The sequence below is a fragment of the Cryptomeria japonica genome, chromosome 4 (assembly GCF_030272615.1).
Source record: "Cryptomeria japonica chromosome 4, Sugi_1.0, whole genome shotgun sequence".
NCBI lineage: Eukaryota > Viridiplantae > Streptophyta > Pinopsida > Cupressales > Cupressaceae > Cryptomeria > Cryptomeria japonica.
In genome coordinates this window covers 703436467-703458858 of record NC_081408.1, presented here as the reverse complement: position 1 = coordinate 703458858, position 22392 = coordinate 703436467, and the positions used below count along the sequence as shown (strand labels likewise).

The 22392-nt window shown below is 35.1% G+C and overlaps 2 protein-coding genes across 5 annotated transcripts in view; one reads left to right on the top strand and one right to left on the bottom strand.

Moving 5' to 3' along the window:
• LOC131036175 (protoporphyrinogen oxidase, mitochondrial) overlaps positions 1–6704 on the bottom strand; it is a 335812-nt gene extending 329108 nt beyond the window's left edge. For 3 of the 4 annotated variants that reach the window (XM_057967998.2, XM_057968001.2, XM_057967999.2), the window contains exon 1: positions 6575–6704. In XM_057967998.2, coding sequence (XP_057823981.1) covers positions 6575–6683 — 109 coding nt within the window. In that variant the 5' untranslated portion in view covers positions 6684–6704. The remainder of the gene's footprint in view (positions 1–6574) is intronic. The other variant, XM_057968000.2, reaches the window with a different exon arrangement.
• Positions 6705–9359: 2655 nt separating this feature from the next.
• On the top strand, positions 9360–9872 carry LOC131036176 (uncharacterized). The gene has a single exon (XM_057968002.2). It carries the CDS (start codon positions 9360–9362, stop codon positions 9870–9872), a length of 513 nt encoding a protein of 170 aa, XP_057823985.2.
• The last annotated feature ends 12520 nt before the right edge of the window (positions 9873–22392 follow it).

The following is a 22392-nucleotide window of genomic DNA, read 5'->3' as shown; positions in this document are numbered from 1 at the left end:
AGCACCTAGAAATTCCTTCAAGGATTCTTCCAAAGGAAAAAGGTCCAAGGGAATCTCATTAGGCGTTGCAACATTATCAATAAGTTCTGGATGAATAAGCTTAAGAGGAAGAGGATTGACAGAAACCATGTTAATAGTTAACCATGGCTTCGTCCTTTGACTCGTATGGCGATATCCTAATCCAGTGTTGTGGTGATGAGGTTCGACTTCCAAAGGAATTTGAATACCTTGTTCATTAGGTCCACAACCTTTCCCATCATAACCGAGTTGTGATACAAGTTTATATCCAAGACCATAAATATAATGCAACTCCTTAAAGGAAGGAGGCTTTGTATAGAAAAGATGATCAACATGATAAGCATCACCCGACTTTATATATGCATAATCATCTTTTGTAGCCGAAGTGAATGAAATCTTAGGAAATTTCAGGTAGATGGGATCAACTTTGTATTCACCGAGATGGGAATCAGTGAAGTCTAAAGAGCCCCAATCATCACCCAAACATGCATTTAATTTGAATAGAGAACATGATTTGTTAGGAGTAGACTCCAAGGCTTGTACCTTGGGGAGATCTTCTTTCGGAGAATCCTGCTCCCGAGGTAGTTTTTCCTTCACGGAATCTTGCTTAATAGAAACTTCCTCCTTTGGGACTTCTTCACTCTTCTCTGTTGTTGGGTGTGCGTGTTTAACCACAAGCAATGACTCAGATCATAGTTGCCTTCCCAACCATAGATGATATACTGCTATCATCTCCCCCGAGCACTACTTTTCTAGATAATGCAGATTACCAGTATATTTGATCTGCCTATGTGTGTATGTATTCGATCTGAATGAATTCTTCGATCCTTTTTTATGTATATATATGTGCAAGAGTGACCCTTATCAAGGGTCATTTCTCTTCTCAAGAGGGACGACATGAAGAGAGGCATCCATAAAATGGAAAAGGGATGTGTCCCTTAATTAAGTCGGCCCACAATGATAATTGGACGGTGATTATGGGCGGCGATCTTCATATAGTCTCCTGCCACTAACACGTCAACACTCCCTCTTTAGCTAGGGAGATATTTTCTCAGATACTCATGTCATGGAGTATGACTCTCACAATGGCTACACCCATTAATGAGAATAGTTCATCACGGACAAATGTTATTCCACATCCATATAGTCCATCGATCACCCATGTTCATCATCTTGTCATGAACAATCACTACCAACTCAACACAGTCCTCCAACGTCTATCATACACATCAACAGTCCAGCCAAGTCAGCACCCATTCAACCACAGTCCACCTTCAAGTTCATCGGCAAGAGGAACATTATCAGCGAACATCTGAAATCTCAAATCGATAGTCAAAGTTTCCCAACGTCCTTTAAGAAACACTGAGTCCACGAGCATCGGCAAGAGACATATCTATCTCACTGTCAGCCTTATCGGCAAGAGAACAACCATCGGCAAATGTCTCATCGAAGTCACAAATCACCTCGATGACGAACAAGTCAATAGCAGTTTAAATGAACTCATCGGCAAGAGACACACCGATGTTCAATAAAAACAAATCCATCAGGAGAACTTCAACTATCGGGCCAACATTTCTCAGGTCTTACCGAAGACCAATGTCACACCGACTCTCCAGATCGGCAAGAGTCTCCCTGACATAATATATATTTCTCTACAACCCCTCAAAGGCCAAAGAGACTTTAATCATTTAATTGTTCCTCTACTAGCATAGTTTTATTTTGTTGTTATCCCCTGGCTCACCCTTAGCGCCAGTATAAGTGAGGTAGTGACAGACTGATTTGTTCTCTAGGATTTATCATCTTAGAGGTGACAAATCTCCTCCTCTACATTTTGGTGAACCTGACGTGAATGATTAATGTCGGATCTCTTTCTCTTAGAGTTTGATGCTTTTGACAAGGCATTCTCTAAGGATGATTTTGATATGTTGGATGAAGTTTTAGATGACTTCTTAGAAGCACCTCTTTCCAAAAGAGATGTAAAAGAAGTGTCATCCTCCACGACATCCTCATCTGAAGATGATAAGTCCATGAATGTTATTGTTGTCTCTGCAGCCCCTCAAAGGCCAAAGAGACCTTACATTCATGTGACCGCAACAAGTCCTTCTCCAAAGAAAGTTAAAATCATTAATGGAAAACCTTTTAAAGGAGAAACTTCTGATTTATACACAAGGTTTATGCAATCTAAACAGTCATCTTACAACACCAATGCTCATACGTATAATACTCAGAGCAATAAACAAACTCTCGATCAACCACAAGTTTCTTTACCACCTTCTCAGCCTAGTCTTCCTCAAGCACCTTTACCGATAGATAAACGAACTAGTGATTATGATCTTATCGAGCAACTTAAGGTTACTCCTGCTAAAATCTCACTATGGGATTTGCTTCAGACTGCTCTAATGCGTCAAGGTATGCTATAGGAAGCTTTGCAAAAGATTTTATTGCCCTCTTCTGCGAGACCAGCAGATGTGAATGTGTTGATGGATCATATTCATGAGGATTCGCCAAATATTATTGTCTATCCTCATGAGCTTTTGCCTCTAGAAGTGAGAAATTTGGTAGATCCTCTAATGATAATTGTTCATGCAAACGGTGTTGGTATTAGATAAACGTTCATTGACACAGGCTCGACACTCAATGTGATGTCCCCTTCTAGCTAGAGACATCACTCTAGCTTGTGATTAGCCTATCAAAGACCCTCGTAGGCTAGTAGGATTGGATAGAGGGTCACCTTGGCGTGGAGATCTTCCGGGAACAAAGCAGAGTACACTTCTGGGTTGCCAGAGTTTGTTTATGATGAGTTTTGCTTTAAGTTTGGCTTGGCCAGGCTATTTTTAGCAGTTGGAGATGGACCCCTGCTATTTTTAGCAGACATCACGATCATATGGGTGGTCAACTAGTGAGCTCCAGTTTCAGACAACATAGCTAAATTCAAAATATTCGTGGAGTTAGACAAGTTTGAATGACTTAGCATTTATTATTAAGTGATTTAATAATAAAGTTATAAAGTGACTTTATATTATAATCACTTAACTTGAGGGTCAACTCATCATTAGACGGGGCCATGTTTTTAATTAAATTATCTGAGCCAGACTATTGAAATATTAAAATTAAATGCCCATTTAATGATTAAAATCGTTTTGACACCCAAAGTGAAATTAAATGAAATTACAAGCAAAATTGTAATTAAGAGGATTAGGGTACGACTTGCAAAAAAGAATATATAGCGTTGAATTTGGAAACAAGAGGATGGCTAATTTATTTTGGCATTGTGAAATTGAAAGGGTTTGCTCTGGAGACTAGGGTTTTCAGCCACCATTGGAGGACGTAGTTGCTTCAATGTTCACCATCTGAGCTGATGAAATATTCAGTGATATTTGGTTTCAGGAAGACTTCATTCAGAGGTCTTATTTGCATCTAATTGCGCCGAATTGAAGAATAAATTCACGAAAAATTATTGCAGATTTATTGAAGAAATTTTGGTGATTAACAAGTACGGTACGGATTGCTACAGTGCCTCCGTACGGATTGCTACAGTGCCACGTGAACAGTAAATTTTTTTTTTAAAAATTAAAATTTGCAGTTTGCAGATTTTTCAACTACTGGGACAGCAAAAATCAGGTTTTTCATCTTACATTGTAATGAATTTGTTTTCCAGGCATATTGGCCATAAAACAGAACAACATTCCCTTGATAGTCTCGTAAATTAATTCCAGCAGTAATATTATTGTTTCAGTATTATTTTAAGCATAGGAGTTTATTTCAGTATTGTATCATTGCTCATTATTACCAAAAAAAACACAAAAAAATCCATAAACATTCAAAAACCAAAACAAATTCAAATCTACTGCATTCAAAAGAAACAGTCAGCAGAGGAGAGCCAAGTTGGGTTCTTACACTCAATGTTTGTAGCCTGGATTTGTTACCAAAGATCAAGGTGTACCCAAACACCTTGGCAGCTTCTTCCTTGTTCATTCGAGGATTCGACAACAGTGGTAAAACCGTTGTAGGAATAGTCATATTGTCCTTAAAGGTTGGACCTGTTACTATTCCAACCCTTGTACATGTGATGTCAGGTCCTTTGTCTTACAATCTTCTTCTAGGTAGACTATGGCTTCACACCTTAGGAGTTGTGTCCTCTACTCTTCATGGATCTGTAAAGTTTGTAGCTAATAACCAAGTTGTCACAATCAAGGCTGACCCTAAAGCTATGCACCTTTGTCAAATAATAGCAGTTGGTCAAGCTTTGGTTGCGCCTTCTTTTCAAAATTATGTACCTTATCCTCTTTGTGAGTATGTAGAGGAGGATATTTGTCACATCTAAGATGATAAATCCTAGAGAACAAATCAATTTGTCACTACCTCACTTATACTGGTGCTAAGGGTGAGCCAGGGGATAACAACAAAATAAAACTATGCTAGTAGAGGAACAATTATATGATTAAAGTGCGGAGACAATGAAATATAGAAATCTGAACTAACAATGCAATACAGAATTAAAAGTAGGTTATACCACAGAACAAGGAAAGTCTCGGGTCTCAGACACTAGCGCGGTGCATGGATGCCAGTGCGGTGCACTGTCGTTTATACAATCAGAGAACATAGAATACAATGAATGACGCACAACAACTCTTTGCAACTGCACAAAACCTATACGTAGCCTACAGACACACAGACGGGGGAAAATGTTGGGGCTGTATAGGGGTCTGCCTCATTCAAACCCCCGCTTTGGTGTTTCCACCTCCACGGACAACCAAATAGATAGATTGGATAAAAGATAATAGATAAACATGCAAATAGAAACTATACTCCGCTTAATGGAAGCAAACCCCTATTGCAAGTAGATAAAATGATATGTATTGATAAGCTAAATGCACCTAGATAATAGATACACTTCGAGATATGCTAGATAAATTGCATGCAATGATAAAAGATAGATAAATGATAAAGAGAAGACAAGGCATCTAGATAATAGATACCCTTAGAGATATGCTAGATAAATTGCATGCAATGATAAAAGATAGATAAATGATAAAGAGAAGACAAGGCGTGTAGCCAAACCCCCCCTTCTTGAGATGCGAGCATGATGAAGCTCAAGATACGTGCTTGTTGCAAGATGATTGCAAGAGTGTTGTAGATAGAAGTTGTTTGATAGTGCTTGTAGAGCCTTCAAGAGAGCATCAATGAGATAGATCTAAGAATGCCAAAGAGTAGAGCCAAGAAATCAAGAGCCAACTGGAAGAAGTAGAAGTCCCAAAAGAGAACCCCTCAAAATGAGCAAAGAAGGGCCTTTAAGGCTGGGAAGAGGCACGGATGACCGTTACAGCCAGAAGCAAGGCACAGAACATGCGTCAGAAGGCATCTGATTAACTGCAAGATGCAAGATTCCGCAGATCTACCGAGACATTAGTGTGGCACGCAAACGTCTGTGTGGCGCGCTGCCGTCTTCCCGAAGATAGGCCCAAATGGGGTTTCAGGGCAAACATGGGCACTTTGTCTTCAAGGCTCTATGATGTCAAAATGATGGGATTTTGATCATGAATTTGTCATTAATGCACCGAGCATCATGCATAGGTGTCATAAATGCACTAGGCGCAATTTAGGACACTACACTCCCTCAATATCGAAATTAGTGAATGAAATTTGTTGCGGGGTGTGGTTCTTTAACTGCCCATCTTCGCACTATCAAGGTGTTTTAGTATTCCATTATCAGGGAACATTCCTGCACACTCTCTCTCCTACTTTCTCTATCTGTTCCACTTGATAGGTTTACTTCCACGGTGTCTGAACTCTGAACTGCTGGAAGACTCTCAATTTTTGTTGTTTCTAACTAATGCCTCAAAATGCTTTAAATGTCGAAGAACACAGGAGGTGTTGGCCATGGTCAAAACGGTACTCAACTTTATGGCCCTGGCAAAAACAACAAACCATAGCTTCAATTCAGAAGGGATATTCACGACAAATTTGGAAGATTTGGTAGTGGACAAGTCAGTCTTTTGGGTGGTAAATAGGTTTCACCAATCAAAAAATGGGGTTTGTTTTGGCCATATTTCCATTGTCAACTAAAATTTATCACAGAAACCCATCTGACACATAATACTCAACTGAAAAACTCTCTATTAAGAATGCTAATAATAAACCCTGTAATAATTTTCAGCAGTTTTCTATCATTTAAAAATCCTCAAAAGCTGCAGTTTAAAATACCGCTCTTTGTTTATCTTCATTAAATTTCTCACAGGAAATAATGCCTGTGATAGAACCTGTGTATAATTTCTGGTTTTTCATATAGTTTAGAAAGCTTTACAACCTAAAAGCTAAAATAGGGTTTTGAAAATCTTACAACCTAAAAATTAAAATAGGGTTCTTTTGACTGCGTTTCTGTTGTTACTTAAAATGTACATTGCCCGAGACGCTCCCATAAAATCTGTTTATTTTAAATCCTAATGTTAAATTTTGAATTCAAACCAAAAAAACCTTTGTATATGATTGCTAAGGTTTAATTTTAAACAATCCATTGTTAATTCCCAAAGAAAGACGAAATTTAACGAATAATTACTCGTGCTCTCCTGCTGACGATGAAGAAATGCGCCCATGGCAGTTTCGGGTTCGCGGCAACTAAATCTAGAAATATCGATAGATTCTAGTAATCTGTTGAAATACTCCATAAGTACCAAAACGTTTAGTTTTCTTTTCCCTTTTTTGAAAATGTTTTATTATTTTTTTATTTTATTTTTTCTGTAACGTTTAGTTTATTCTCAATATTTATTATGATAGCATTAAATATTAGATTGAGTTTTAATTGAGTTTTAAAATATTTTTAGAATTGAAAATTTATAATGACATTTTAGTCGTTTTGAGTCACAATTTTCTTAAAAAGCTGTTTACAAAAATTGGTCGAGAAAAAAAATATGAAAAAAAAAATAAAAAATTAACCATCAAATTAAATAACCAAAAATTGACAATTTAGAAAACTTAAAAACAGATCTATATCTTTGACCATTCCGAATCTTCTATTTTAAATATATTCTATACCCTGACATTGCATTGAGGTTGACCAGGCCCTAAAAGATGAAACAGGCAAGGCGTATACGAATTATAATAACATCTAGGCATAACAGTTTCTCTCCTCAATTGCTTTTGATTGAATCATAAAACATGCTTATGATCACTGTGGAGCAACAAAATGTTTGGATAAACAGTTCTTTTATATGCAGCAACTCATTTTTCCATTTGTCTTTTTCTTCTGTTACACATTTGACAGCATCTTTACTGATTTTATTTCAGCAGCAACAATTCTTTAAAGGAAAATTACCATTGGAAGAATGGCAAAACTAGAGTCCACATAAAAAAGTTTGTGAATTGCGGCTCTGTGGTTTCCTGGCACCCTGCTCTTCATCGAAAGCAAGCATGAGTGTATGTAATATTATTAACGTTCCAATCTGACATCTCTCAGAGAAGATGGGTTGCCGATCTACACGTAGCATAATGTTGCTACATATTTTGACTAATTTTAGCTGATAACCTCAAGAAAATAACCAGCAAGAACATTCATATTTGGCTATTTTTTACCAAGGGGAAGTATACGAAGAGGAAAAAAGGTTGCTATTCAATTATTTGGAATATTTAATCTTTAAATAGAAGTTCTTATTTTGTGGTGCTAGAAATTGCCTCACCAGCTTAGAAATGTAATCTTTCTTGTCAAACATCAAAATTTAGATTTAAAAAAAAAAAAAATTTAGAGTGAAAATGTTTTTTTTTAACTTGTTTTAATCACTGTACATGGTATAGAAGACAAAGGTATGTATTCGTGAGACCACCAATGTTAAAATATTCTTTAAAAAACTCAACAGTTCCAACTCTATTTTATAGGAAGCCCCCCTCCATGACACCCAACCTTAAACTATTTTTTATATAGAGAGGTGGATATTAAAAAACTCAACAGTTCCAACTCTATTTTATAGGAAGCCCCCCTCCATGACACTCAATCTTAAACTATTTTTTATATAGAGAGGTGGATATTTTAATTATTTATTTTGAGAGGAATTGGTAGGGACAGTCCAGTGACTAGAGCTTAGTTCAATACAGGGTGAGTCCCCCCTATAACCAGCTCAAATTCCAAACTTGGTCTGATTAAGTCAACAACAAAGTAAACCCAACTAAAGATGTACATATACCTATAGTTTAGCCATTTATTACACCTATCCTTGCACTTTTCCCCATCTAGTATTCATCTACCTCGATGTTAGCATTCGCATGTAAAGTCAATCATGTTATAATTAAGACTAATCATGCACCGTGCCAAAATGACCCAAAAAAATAAAAATGCAAAATGAATTTTTTTTTGATTTATGCTTATAACATTGGTCCAATGAGCTCCCTCCTGGGTCTAAAATTTGGAACAACTTTGTTAAGAACGGGAAACTTCTCAAGTAGGGTCTAAAGTGGCAAGTTGGAAGTGGTCAGAAAATTAGATTTTGGGAGGACAACTGGATTGGGGACAGACCCCTTGCCTCCTCCCGGTTCAATTGTCTCATGATCCCTCTGAAGGATTCGATTGGCTCCCTTGTGAGCAACTACATCTCTACCTCCCACTGTTGGTTAAGGCTTGCTGAAAGTCTGGGAAATACCCCCCAATGGATTCATCTGGCTGAAGAGCTGCAATCCCTTCTACAGGGGATCAGGATCCTCTGTTTCACTCACACTAATAAACTTGTTTGGACTGCGAATCCCTCAGGGTCTTTCAGTGTTAAATCAACTTACAATCTCTTGGTAGCCTCCTTCAACGACTGTTGCAGTTGGAAAGAAGTTTCAAACTCTTAGCTCATCCCTAAAATTAACTTCTTCTAGTGGACGACCCTTCACGGGAAGGTCCTTACTATTGATAATCTGAAGAGGAGGGGATTTATGCTTGCCAACAAGTGTGTTACGTGTAATTGTGTGGAGGAAAGCATAAATCACCTCTTTATCCATTGCCCTTTTGCTTTAGGGGTTTGGCACAAAGTTCTTCAAAAATTCAATTTGGCTTGGACATTCTCATAAGACTTGCACCAGTTTATCAGCAACTGGAAGTGCCCTTCTGCTCACCTGCCAGTCACTCTTTTTTGGAGACTCATTCCTCCCCACGTCTGATGGCATATTTGGAAGGAAAGAAATAATAGGATTTTTCATGACACCAACAGCTTGGTTGATACGGTGACTGACTTAGCTGAGAATTACCTCAGGGAGAATGCCATCATCAGCAAGTAGAGAACCCGAAAGCCAGCCCTATGGCCCTGGATCGAAGGTGGATTAAAAATTAGAAGTTGCTAGATAGCTTCCTTCGATATGACAATTCAAAAAAGATGGAGAGGCTCAATACCAGATGGTCATCACTCCCCCCTTGGCTCAAGCTCAATTTTGATGGTGCTACTCGTAGTGGTTCAGCGACAAGGGGAGGAATTATTAGGGATAGCCTGGGCAACCTGGTTTTAGCCTATGCAGGAAATTTTGACTCTACTTTGAGCAACATGGCAAAAGCCCTTGCTCTTTTGGGGGGGCTTAAGCTGGCCCTTGGCACCAATACCAAAAAAATGATCATTGAAGGGGACTCTAAACTGATTATTGAGGCCACTAAAGGCGCTTTAGGGATCTGCTGGGGAATCAATAATGTCATCAAGGACATCTGGTCCATGATTGTCTGGCTGGAAGATTTTCAAAATCAGCATATCTACAGAGAGGGGAATGGGGTGGCGGACTCTCTAGCTGCAACGACACTGGAGATAAAAGGAATGAGGTGCTGGAGGCACCTAGCTTCTCTCACTAACAAGCAAAAGGACCTTATTGGGAACAAACAAATCGCATCTATCAAGCAATGAAGTGTCACTTTCCTTTAATCAATAGGTTGCTTTGGGTCGGCTTCTATGCTACGCTACTGGCGGGATTTTCAAATTCAAATTGGGCGGGCTTTGCCTTGCTAGCTTCTACTGGTCCCCACTTTCTCTGCCAGATGCTGACTTGGCTGGCCACCTATTGTTGCGTCGTCGATGGGTTGGAGTGCCAACTTTTGATCATTAATAATAGCAAGGACCCTAATTATTACAATAAATGGAACCTTATAACTCGCCATAATGACGATCTTTGCAAGTTGGCAGAGATCTCAAGAGGTGTCCCTTCGCATGCTTCACGGAGGTGGCGGACGTAGGCCTTGGGAAACAACACCAAAAACCATTATTACACCTTGCACGTTATTTTGGCTAATTACCGTTTGTTTTCTCTTAACTCTGGCTCGGGTTTTCCTCTCTGCATTTTTCCTTTTAGGCTTGCGTTGTATCTCAACTTCACTCTGGAGGAAGCTAGCATGGGAGGGGATTTAGTCTGGGTTGAACCAGACATAATTGACGACTGTTTTTGCAACGACCCGTGCGTCTGGATGTATGCTAAGGAAGGAGGAATCATCCCGTTCATGGAAGCCATGAAGGGATTCGATGAAAACCTCTCCATGCAATTTGTCAACAGTTGGAAGGATAGGAGGGTGGTCATGGAGGACATTTCATTTGAAATCAATGAAGAAGTCATCCCCCAGGCCACGAGTCTCTCCACTGAAGGAAGGAAATGGAAGAAAACCAGCAGGGTTGTGGACGAAAACAACATGAACCGCTTCTTCAAAAAGGGCAAGGAACCAACCAGAATGCGTGGGGGTTTCAACAGGGAATGTTTACCCTACTCGTGGGATTAGGTTTGCAAAATCATAATGAAATACTTCACACTCGAGGGAAGGTATGGCGTGTTCTATTATTATCACTTCCCGCTGCTAAACCACTTTCGCAACAATGACACCATTTCTTTTTCTTTTTTTCTGTTGCATGCTCTTGAGTCTATTGTCAAAGATTTCTGCAATTGTATGAGCCAAGAGGGTAATTTTACCATCCTCCACTAGGGGTTGATGTTTAGGCTTTACAACTTTCATAAGGCCCTTTGCCCACCTAAACCTATCTTGGTTCAACCCGCCCCCTCCATTATGGGTCCCCTTGAAGGCTCTAAAAAGGCTCCAAGAAGTCTTCGAAAAAGTTGTTGACTCCTTGTCAATCCCCTGACCAAGGCCCCCCTACCCCCTTAAAATTGGGGAAAAAAATAAATGCAACCCTTCTGCTGCGAAACCTAGAAAGGAGCCCAAAATCCTCCTCGTTGAGTCTGATGTTGAGGAGGGTATCACCCCATGCAGATCCCATAGAAACAAATCCAGGATGAAGCAAATGGTCGTGAGAAAGCATTATGCCGATAAGATGAGGAGGATTATGAGAAAGCAGAAAGTGAGAAGGGGGAGGAGGATCTAGAGGCCACGGAGGCCTTGGATTCCTTCAATTTAGGCACTAATGTCCTTGACTCAGAGACCATCAAGGAGGATATCAAGAGCACCTCCCCTCGTTCCAACACTCCCCTGTCCCACACCTCAGAGGAGGATGGTAGACACTCTGGCGGCAGGAAGACTGTTGTTGATGAAGGGGAGAAGAAAGAGGCGGAGCAGTGTCCGGGTTGCAGGGCTATCTCTGAAGATCTAAATGGTGTGAAGAAAAAGATGGAGCACCTAGAGTCCTATGTCAACAAGATTGGGAAATTCGTTGTCAAAGTGATGCACTCGTCTGCTACCTCTTTGTGCTTGCTCCACCAGGATAAGGCGGATCCAGAAGGGCTGGGAAGCGACGCCACTAAGGAACTATTCCAGTTTCTGGCTGATGACTGGACAAGGCTCATGCTCTCCAAGCACATGGGTGCTCTGCCTTTTTGCTTTAGTTTTTTTCGCTGGAACGTTTGTTTCCATGGTAATATTGCTACTTTTAACAATTGTTATAGTAATGACATTATGATGGTTTACTGCTGGTTATGGCGCTTGTTGGACGAGATTGGTTTCAATCTCGGGTTATCCAACATTGGTAGACAATTTTTGTTTTTGATTACTAGAGTAGGGATTTGCTGACTGCCACGTTTTTGCAGTGCTAGTGTTGGTAATAGTTTTTCTATTTCTTTCGAGTCAACCCTCGGTTTTGGCTGCTTTTTAATCAAAAACATTGGTCATTGCTAACCAAGTTGATACGCTTACAATTTATAATTGTCATGCATTCAATGAAAATTCACCTAATTTTTGTTTTTCATTCAACTTATAATTGATAAGACAATAAACTAATTGAAAAACTTAATGTACTATGGGAAAACACCTCCCCCACCTCATAAGCATATTATTATAATATAATTGATGACAAAAGTATGGAAGCACAAACATATTTTCTTTGAAGGTTCTTTTCCAAATGGCTTTGCCTTTTTTAGTTCCTGCCCCACATGGAAGGCAATGGCTATGCAACGGACAAAATGGCCCGCCCATGCCATGCCTTCCCATCCGCATCCCCCCATGTCGTCACCGTCCACTCAAATAGTCTCATCAAAATGTTTTTAATTTTTTTTTATTCTAGAACGGAGATGCCTCGATTGTTGTGCAGGCTACTCCATGCCTTGAAAAGGAAGGAGGTTTTTTTTATGTTTTTTTTATTTGTTCATTTTTATATGAAGTTTTTTTATATGTTTATATTATTATTTTATTTGTTTTTTTATATGAATTTTTAAATGTGTATATAATGTATTATTTAATATTTTTTTGATAAATATGATATAATTTTTTTTTCATATGTTATTTTCTTATTTCTATATAAATATGCATAATTTTTTAATTAATTCTATGTAATTTTTAATTGTTGTAGTATTATTTATTTAATAGATTTATTAAATTATAATGTTTTAATTTTAAGGAACTTATTAAAGAAATAATTTTAAAATTTACTTTAACTTATAATATTACTACAAAAAATTACTTAAAATTATAATGCTTAAATTTTAAGTAAATCTATAAAATTAATTTGAAGTAAATTTTTATAGTAATTATTTTTCATAATTGTTTATTTTTAAAACATCTTTGAAATTTAATAAACAATCATGGATAAAAATATTAATATATACAATAGATAAAGTCTACTAGGGCTATATTTTAATTAAAGTTGGAGTTCAAGTAGGGTTTAATTGTGATTCAAGTTAGGATTACCATTATTTGATAAATCTTAGGGTTAGGGTCAATTTTAAGGTTCAAATTTAAGTAAATCTATAAAAATATAACTTCAAATTATTTTTGAACCTTAAAACTGACCCTGACCCTAAGATTTATCAAATAATGGTAATCCTAACTTGAATCACAATTAAACCCTAATTGAACTCTTACTTTAATTAAAATATAACCCTAGTTGAACTCTAACTCTAATTAAAATATAACCATAGTTGACTTTATCTATTGTATATAATGATATTGTTTTCCATAATTGTTTATTAAATTTCAAATATGTTTTAAAAATAAACAATTATAAAAAAAAAATTACTATAAAAATTTACTTAAAATTAGTTTTATAGTGATACTTAAAATTTAAACATTATAATTTTATAGATTTACTTAAAACTTAAGCATTATGATTTTAAGTAAATTTGGTAGTTATATTTTAAGTTTAAGTAAATTTTAAAATTATTTATTTCATAGATTTGTTTAAAATTTAAACATTATAATTTAATAAATCTATTAAATAAAAAATATTATAACAATATATAATCAAATAAAAAAATTATACATATTTATAAAGCAATAAAAAAATAACATATGGATTTTTTTTATATACTATTTATTAAAAAATATTAAACAATACATTATATAGACATATTTAAAAATTCATATAAAAAAATAAATAAAATGATAATATAAACATATAAAAATGAACAAATAAAAAAAAACATTAAAAAATCGCTCCTTCCTTTTCACGACACGGGGAAGTCAGCACAACAGTTGAGGCAACACGAAGCATTTCCTTTCCCGAGTGAAGGTACAAGTTGGGCAGATCAATATGGTTTGATGGGACCGTTAGAGTGGACGGTGATGGCATGGGAGGATGAGGATGGGAAGGCATGGCATGGGCGGGCCATTTTGTCCACTGCGTAGCCATTGCCCGCATGGAACTATTAGCCAGGGTTTGGATTAAACAGTTATTAAACATATCTTTGAACATCCAATAGCATGCCTTGATTTTTGTTGTGTTAAGGTAATGCAAAGTCTAATTCAATGTTTGCCAAAGATATGTGATCAGGCTTTAACGATTGACTGCAAAGTGGAAACGTTGTCAGGTTGTCGTTGGCGGATGTGGAGGTATCTCAGACCCCAACGCAAGAGAACACACCAAAAATAATCATGTTAGTGCGTTGGAGGGCATTTATTCAACAGTTCAGACGTGGCAAATTCTTTGGACACAAGGAGTTACGAGCTCTGGAGCCTCTTACACATTTTTTCTATCATGTGTTATCCATCAAGAGGGGGCTTTTTTAATGGAAAATAAATCGGTGGAGTGCGGCGGGCTCCGAAACGAAATGCACTGAAAGTGGTATATTAATGTCCAGATCAGTACAACAGGGGGAAAAACATTGGGTGCTAGTGTTTGGATCTAGGTATGTTTTCAAACTTTAATATGGTTTTAATCATTAACTAAAACCCATTCCTCTGAAATTTCAAATCGGAATGATCAACAAACTTCAAAGAGTTTTTTGACTTCTAGACAATGCAGGGGTTGATGAAAGGCACTAAAATTATGGGACATGTAATGGTGCAGATTCATTTCACGGAGCTTGAAGTGCATTACAAAGAAGTTGTAGTGCAAGTATACTACCTTGTATCAAAAATTCTGACAGGAAACTCTATCATCTTTAGGCATTAATCTTTAAACTAGCACTCCAGAAAATGCCACATTCTTAAAATTTGCCCATATATCTCCTATTCCAAGTTTGAATCAGAAAAATTTGGTGTTCTCAGTATTTGAGTGTGTAGACAAGACTTAATATTGTATCAATTAGCCAAAAATTTGTACATTGTAACTATTTTTAGTTTTTTTGACAGAAGTAGATGGTTCACAAACATTTTCAATTAGTGTTTAGTGGAATATTTAATGGATGTTTTTTAAATGCTTATGAAGAAACAGGAAGTTTGCAGAAAATCCAGTTGAGCATTCCAGGTACCCAAATCCTAAAATCTCAAAAATCATGTATGCACGCTACATTGGAACTTATGTTTATAGGATTCACATTTCTTTTTATTTCTAAAATTACAGAATCCCTCATTTTCACATTGGAACTCCTAAAATTGATATTTATTTATTTTTATTTTCCTTTATGCAACACATAAATCTTATTAGTTTGGATTCATGATAAATTAGATTATTAGATTTAACAAATACATGAAAAAGTATTATTTAAATTTACGAGGCAATCCCATTCTGCATTTTCCAAGGTTATCTTGTATTTATTTTTCTTTTGCCGTTTTAGTTTTGATTTTATGAAGTTATTTCTAATTCTCTGACATTTAAATTTTTAATGGACTATTGCTTGTAGAATAAGTATATTTTTGTTTTTGAAGTTGGTTGCATGCTTGTTGTTTGAAAAAATCATATGTCTGTGTGTTTTTGCTACAATGTTATGAATTTTTTTGGAAGGGAGTTTTCCTTTGTTTTGGAACCTTACTTTTCCCTCTTCTAGTTCATTTTCTTTCACTTGCGAACCTGTTTGTCGGTTGTCTTTTTCATTATTTTAGATTTTTCATATTTTAAAAAATCCCTTTTATAAAGGGACTGGTGAAAATACTTCACTCAAATTTATATATGTACAGAATGTTGCATTGTTGTTGATTTAAAAGTTATACATTAGATACTGCATTATTGTGGGTGGGATGTCAATTCCATTTTGAACCTTGGTCCTTCTGGTGGCAAGTGATTCAACTTGCCAATACTGCAAGCATTCATATCTTTCAACTTTCAAATGGTAAAAAGGTATATGACCTTTTTGCAAGACAACCTTGTTTTGCCATATATTGAGGTTTATTTACATGTCTTTAAAAGTGTAGGTTGTGACGTTACTAGTAAAGTGTCTATACTACACTAGGTGAAGATTGAAAATATTAACTGGTTTTTTATTCCCTCTACATTTTTTCTATTACATGCAAAACTTTAGTGCCTAGAAGGCAAGTTGAGTTCGTGACTTTTTTCCTTCATTTGTGAAATATTTGTATAGGATTTGAACTAGCTTCATGTCTGTTTATTTTTCTGTCATGTTGAATTTTCAGCTTCTTTGGGTCTTGTTTTGTGTTCATCATTGCAGGCTTTTGAGATCATGACTTCTAAAGAATCAAATTCCTTAGAGGTCATGTGGAGTTGGTCAAGCTAGGATGGTCTAGGAATGGCTCAACTTCTTTATTAAAATAACATAATGTTCAAGTATGTGGTACCTTGAATACAACTCTTATTTGGTGAAGTACATGTTTTTGTTGGTGGATACATGAAATATTGTGAAAGAGGGAAGTTAGTGCAAGAAATGTACATCTTGTGGTTGTCATTATCATTTCATGGTGCTTGAACCTCGATTCTTTTGCCTATGTGATTGAATTTTCAAAAATAATTTTACCATGATTAGTGACTATTTACTAACTAGTTGATCTAATCAATATAAAGATTTTCATAAAATTTCATGTTGCAAAAAATGAAGTTACTGCATAAGGGTGGGAAATACTTAGAATGGGTGAGAATGTTCAATGAAGAAAAAGACAATACTATGTTCTTTCAAGCGTACAGTTTTATTTTCTTCCTATTATGAGACAGTTGCATGGGCTTACACATTTGTTGATATTGCCACACATGGTGGTTTGTTTTATTAGATGTTTTAAAGACAGATGCTTCTGTTTTTCTTCTCCTTGTTGGGTTTGAAATCATTTTTTTCTGTCAAGCTTCAACATGGTGAAAGAATAGAAAAAAGACCATGCAAAATTGTTCCACCATTGTATTGTGCTCTGGGATTGTGTAGGCATTGGACAGGATGGGTCAAACAGGACTGCATCAATAACTGTTTAGAGTTTTGCACATGTAAGCTCACTTAAGAATACAAAATAAAATCAAATGTTTTCACTTCTATCGACAGAAATTTTAGGCTCTTATCAGAAAATTTATTTTACAATTGATGAGTTTACAACTTGGGGTTTTCCAAATGTAAAAAGTTCTTAACAGATATCATTATAGATCATTCACAAGCTAGACATCTCACATAACTAATGCATTATCTTGAAGATAAGAATCCCTACAACTTTTCATAAGGCCTCCTCTACTTCAACCAGAAATTCAAGAGTATTTTTGTTATGACAAAGGAACATGATAACAGACATTGTTAGTTTATCGATATTTAAAAATTAGACATACCCAGAAGTGTGTATGCATGTACATCCTCCGAGCATCCACTATTGTCATTTAACACATCACGACCACCTTTGCACTATTGAGCAAGAACTACGCTGCACTGCAACCTTGGTTTTTATGTTTCTCATAGTGATATGCATAACAAGTAATAAATTGCCTATAGATACTATAAATATTGTATTGATAATTATTATTGAGTTTAATTAATCTCAATGGCATTCAATAATAGAGTTCAATATAATTGAAATCCTATAAATATATAGCTTAATCATATTATTATTAATACACAACTTAATCAAACACTATTTTACAAGCATATTATAACAAGACAAAGGTTTCGTTAAAATTTGTTTTGGGATTATATTTAGGAAGTTAGATCCACAAGAAAAAGGAAAAGAAAAATGTTGGAGCTCAATGTATAAAAGATCAAAATTTTGCTAGATATTTTTTATATGGAGATTTATTTTGTGAATGAGTAATGCAGAAATTAGTGTAAAAAATTTATTGTCTCTATGTTTATGTTTGAAAGTAGAAAAATGCAATCCCTAATAACTAATGTAGTTTAATTCTAGGCTAAGAAAGTAGATGCATACAAATAAGCGCAATCAATGTAAACTAAATATAAATACTTAAAGTGAAACAAAACTTTAACATGTGTACTACTATTTGTTTTAGAGATGAAGTAAATAGGAGGATGGGTTTTTTAGCTTTGTGACTAAGGAATGAATATCAAAAGTATAGTATTCTCTATAATCAAGGTGTCTCAATATTAGAAAACACTTATGACAATTAGATGTATTGATTAAAATCATAATATTCTTCTTTGCCTTGCTTTGGGTCAATATCATTAACTAAAACCCAAATTACTACAAGCTATCCTAGTGCTAATGAACATGACTTGTGAATATTAATAGATTCTACCTTTTGCATCCTTAAAAAAATAAAACTATCAAGTCCCTCACTATAAAAAGAAGTTAGTGTTATTTAGGGTCTACAATTGTTGAGATCACACTATCTCCTACCATGTTAAACTCAATAAGGATATTAAATCAATGGAAATTATGAATGACCAAAGGTAGGAAGAAAATGTTTTAAAAAAAATGTGTTGTTACTACTTTAAGTATCAACTTGAAGAGTGTTGCTATTGATTCAACTTCCACATGATGCTCTAGAATAATTCCTTAAATGAGTGATCTTAGGTCATACTATATTAAATGAAAGAGAGATTGTTAGAACATAATGTTATTAGGGATCACATCCTTATAACATTTGTATATAATGTTCTAACATAAGGTTATAAAATATTACATATTATATGATTTATAAGCATATCCCATTTGAAATAATTATAATCTAATAACTATTAGATTATTGATTATTTATGAGTGGGGGCTATTGAAAAGGTGTGACTAGTGAAGCCACCCTTCCTCCTATATTTAAGGAGGTTCTCTCTCATTTGAGAGGTGTGAGAATTTGGAGCTTTATGGTGAGTTGTATCACTATGCATATGAGGTATTATTGGCCATGTGGAAGTATTAGAGGAGTGTCCCCAGGTTCGAGTCTATTTTATGATAGACTATATTTGTAAGTGTTCTAATAAAATGATGCTTTATGCGGTTTTTTACCCAAAAGGGTTTTCCCCATGTATATCTTGTGTAATGTGTACATTTATGCATGTATGATTCTCATTTCATTTATTTTATGATCTTGTTTATAGTGACTAGTATCCTAAGATCCTAATTCCTAACAGAGATATTCAAAATAAATGCAAATGAATGCCTTTTTATACAAGGACATAACAATAAACTATGAAAACATGTACAAAGTCAACTTGGGGCCAAAAGTGAAAGGGGCTAGTCAATCGTTGCTTGAATTTTAATTTTTAATTTGGATAGGTCAAGAACACTAGACTCACAATAATGAAATTATCTTAATCTCTCTTACAATTGGCACAAGAATTAGGCAAATAGATTAAATCGTGATAGATAAGCTTTCTAGGAATTCGTGTAAGGATCGAGACAAATCGAGATGGGTAGCCAAAAAAATCATGCACATAAGAGTAAGATAAGAAAATAAGAATAGGATCATATATGAGCAAAGGATACGTAAGCATGCCAAAATTGCACAAGAATGTGTTATTTATAATTATATAAATATATCAATGTATTAGTTCAAATTAGACACATGACTTAATGGAGAAAAGGTATTAAGATGCATTTTTCAACATAACATGTTGCCCCTACTTTGAAGTATTTGTGTATCACAAATGAATCATGAATCTCTAAGTATATATCAATCATAGACATACATGTACAAACAAGTAAATATTTAGGGAAAAAAATATACTTGGGTACATATAAATAATGGACCCTATAAGACATAGTTTGTATAGATTTTTAACATCCCTCTCATTTGTTGTCTAAAACATATAGATCTCGGCAATGTTCTGACCATGTATCTAGGGATTCATGGGTTGCAATTGTGTTTTACTTCGGTGTGATCATTCTTTAATCTTTTTTAGTGTGTATTGGGTGCCTTTATGTATCATGATGTATATTGACTATCTGCATGTATGAGATGAAGATCCCTTGACATGTCGGTCATTGATGTTATTGCATTGAGATAAATGCATATTATTCTATTGTGCCTTGTCCCTTACGAGGGCCTAATTTATTCTCTCTTGATGACAATTCATGTGATGTATTTGTGATGGTATTTATGTAACCTCGTATGCTTAAATTTAATGATGTTCGATATATTGGTTAAATGTAAATTAAAAGTGACCGTGACATTAAAATGTGTATTAAGATGATTTAATAACATGATTTTGATTTACAATGCTTGAGATATTAATGTTGATGTTGATATTAAACGATAATGTGTTTAAATCAATTAATTGAAATAAAAGTTATATGAATGGTCTATTTGGCCCCTTTCAAGGAAATTGTATATGCTTCGGCTATTATATATATGCATAGGTACCCTTGATGTGTGTTGAGTGGGTTGTGAGTATAGGGTATCAACTTTTTCTGGCTACATAGGTCTAAGCATACCCTAACGGTGGTTATGAGGAGATGTCACAGTGGCCATATATGTTTAACTCTCACCTATCATACTCAATCAAGTATGGTTTTTTGTCTTATGACTATGTTATACCTCAAATAACATGATTGGTAATCTTCTAAAAAATCCTAATCCCCTATATGATCAACCCATGAAGAGTGTCTGGTTGTATACATTAATTGTTTTTTTCATAAAATTTAATGTTGATATGAGTTTTAGGACCTTTTTAATGGCGATTTCATGCTCTAAGAATTTAAACATGGCCTATTTATATCTGTTTTAATTGCATTAAATAATTTGGGATTATATTTATTTATTTAAAAATTAGAAAGTATTAATTGATTTATTTTTTATTTATTTTATTATATTTCAAAGGTCAAATGGTTTTTATAAAGAGAAAAGTGCTTATTTTTTTATTTTTTGAGAGCTTGGAAAACCCTCTTCTCTTTGCATTTTTCAATTTTCAATTGTGAATGCATTTGTGGGCGAACTTGAATGAGATTTATTGCAACATGATAAGAATTAGGAGCACCTTCTACTACTTAATGGATTTGTGATTTTGGGAGCATTTGAACTTTCAAATTTGGAGCAATATTGAGGTAGGAATTTTATTTTTCTCATTTATCATTCTTTTTGTTTCTAACTTCTCTTGAATGATTTGTATGATTTAAAGATGCATTTTATTTGTTTAAACCAATTCATTTGGTTGAGTAGATTAATTGTAATGAGTGATTTTTTGGATTTTTTCATTTTATAGCATTAGCGTTGCCCATTTTGTTTTTGTGGAATGATAGAATTTTGGATTTTATGATGGAATCGGGGTGTTGGGCATCTAAGGACCAAAAGGGTGTGCTTAGATTTTTTAATTTCAAATTTCAAATTTTTTGTGTTCTCGAAGCTATTTTAATGGAAGATTTTATAATTCACTAGTTTTGAGAAATATTGGGAAATGTTTAAAAAGGGGATTTTGTGAAAAATTTCAATTGATTATTTTGTGTAATGATGGATTTAATGGATGAAATTTTATTTTGGATTAATTTGGATCTTGTTTCATGCATTTATTATCTTTTGAGCAAATGTCACTATTTGGTGAATAGTGTGAATATGTGAACCTTGAATCATTTTATTTGATTTGTGTTTAATTTTTTTTCTATATTCATTGGAATGTGATGATCCTAGGGTAGGTATTAGAGTTAATGATGGGGGTGGCTGTCAACATGTCCCCAGCCCTAAGTGGCTAGTAGTCTTGACCACAGTGTGGGGAGTTACTTAATCAAGTGATAACTTATGAAACATGGGTGATAAAATTAACTAAGATAATGGACTCCCCTTGAATTCCTTGAGTCATCATAAAGACTAAGGATTTATTGGGAAGAAATGCCCACTTCTTGGAGAGAAGCACTATAATTGTATGATCAAGTCACGTCATCTATATGAGAGGACTACTGAGTTCTATGTGATCCATCCCTTTTATCTATGTCATGTGACAATCCCCTCTCTTTTTCTCTAACACCTAGTCATATAGATGAGTGACACCGGGAAGATGTTCATGCCTTCCTTATTATTTTTTAGTTATTGATGATTATTTGGTGTCCATGTATGATTGGTCTTGTATGTTGTGTGACACCTTGTGATTGGATGTCATGTACTTCCATTCTTTGATGCTATGTATTTTATATATCTAGATGAGTGGTGTATCTCTCCTCCTTGTCTTGTGTATGTGAGTGTTTGTCACCCTTGTGATTATCTCCTAGAATAGAGGGAGTGGATTATTTGGTTACACATGGTCAGGTGATGTGAATACCACCATTCCAGGGTCTGGATGATAGAAAAATGAGTATACTCAATGATTTTTTTTTCTCATGGTCGTACTTCTTGTATCTCGTTCTTTCAATTTGTGCAAATGTACAATTCAAGTAAATTTGAGTCCTATGATATATAAAATTGTAATGTTGTATATTATATCTCCTTCAAGGAAGATATGTAATAAAATGTATAAGAAATTGATCAGAGTCATTTGCGTTTG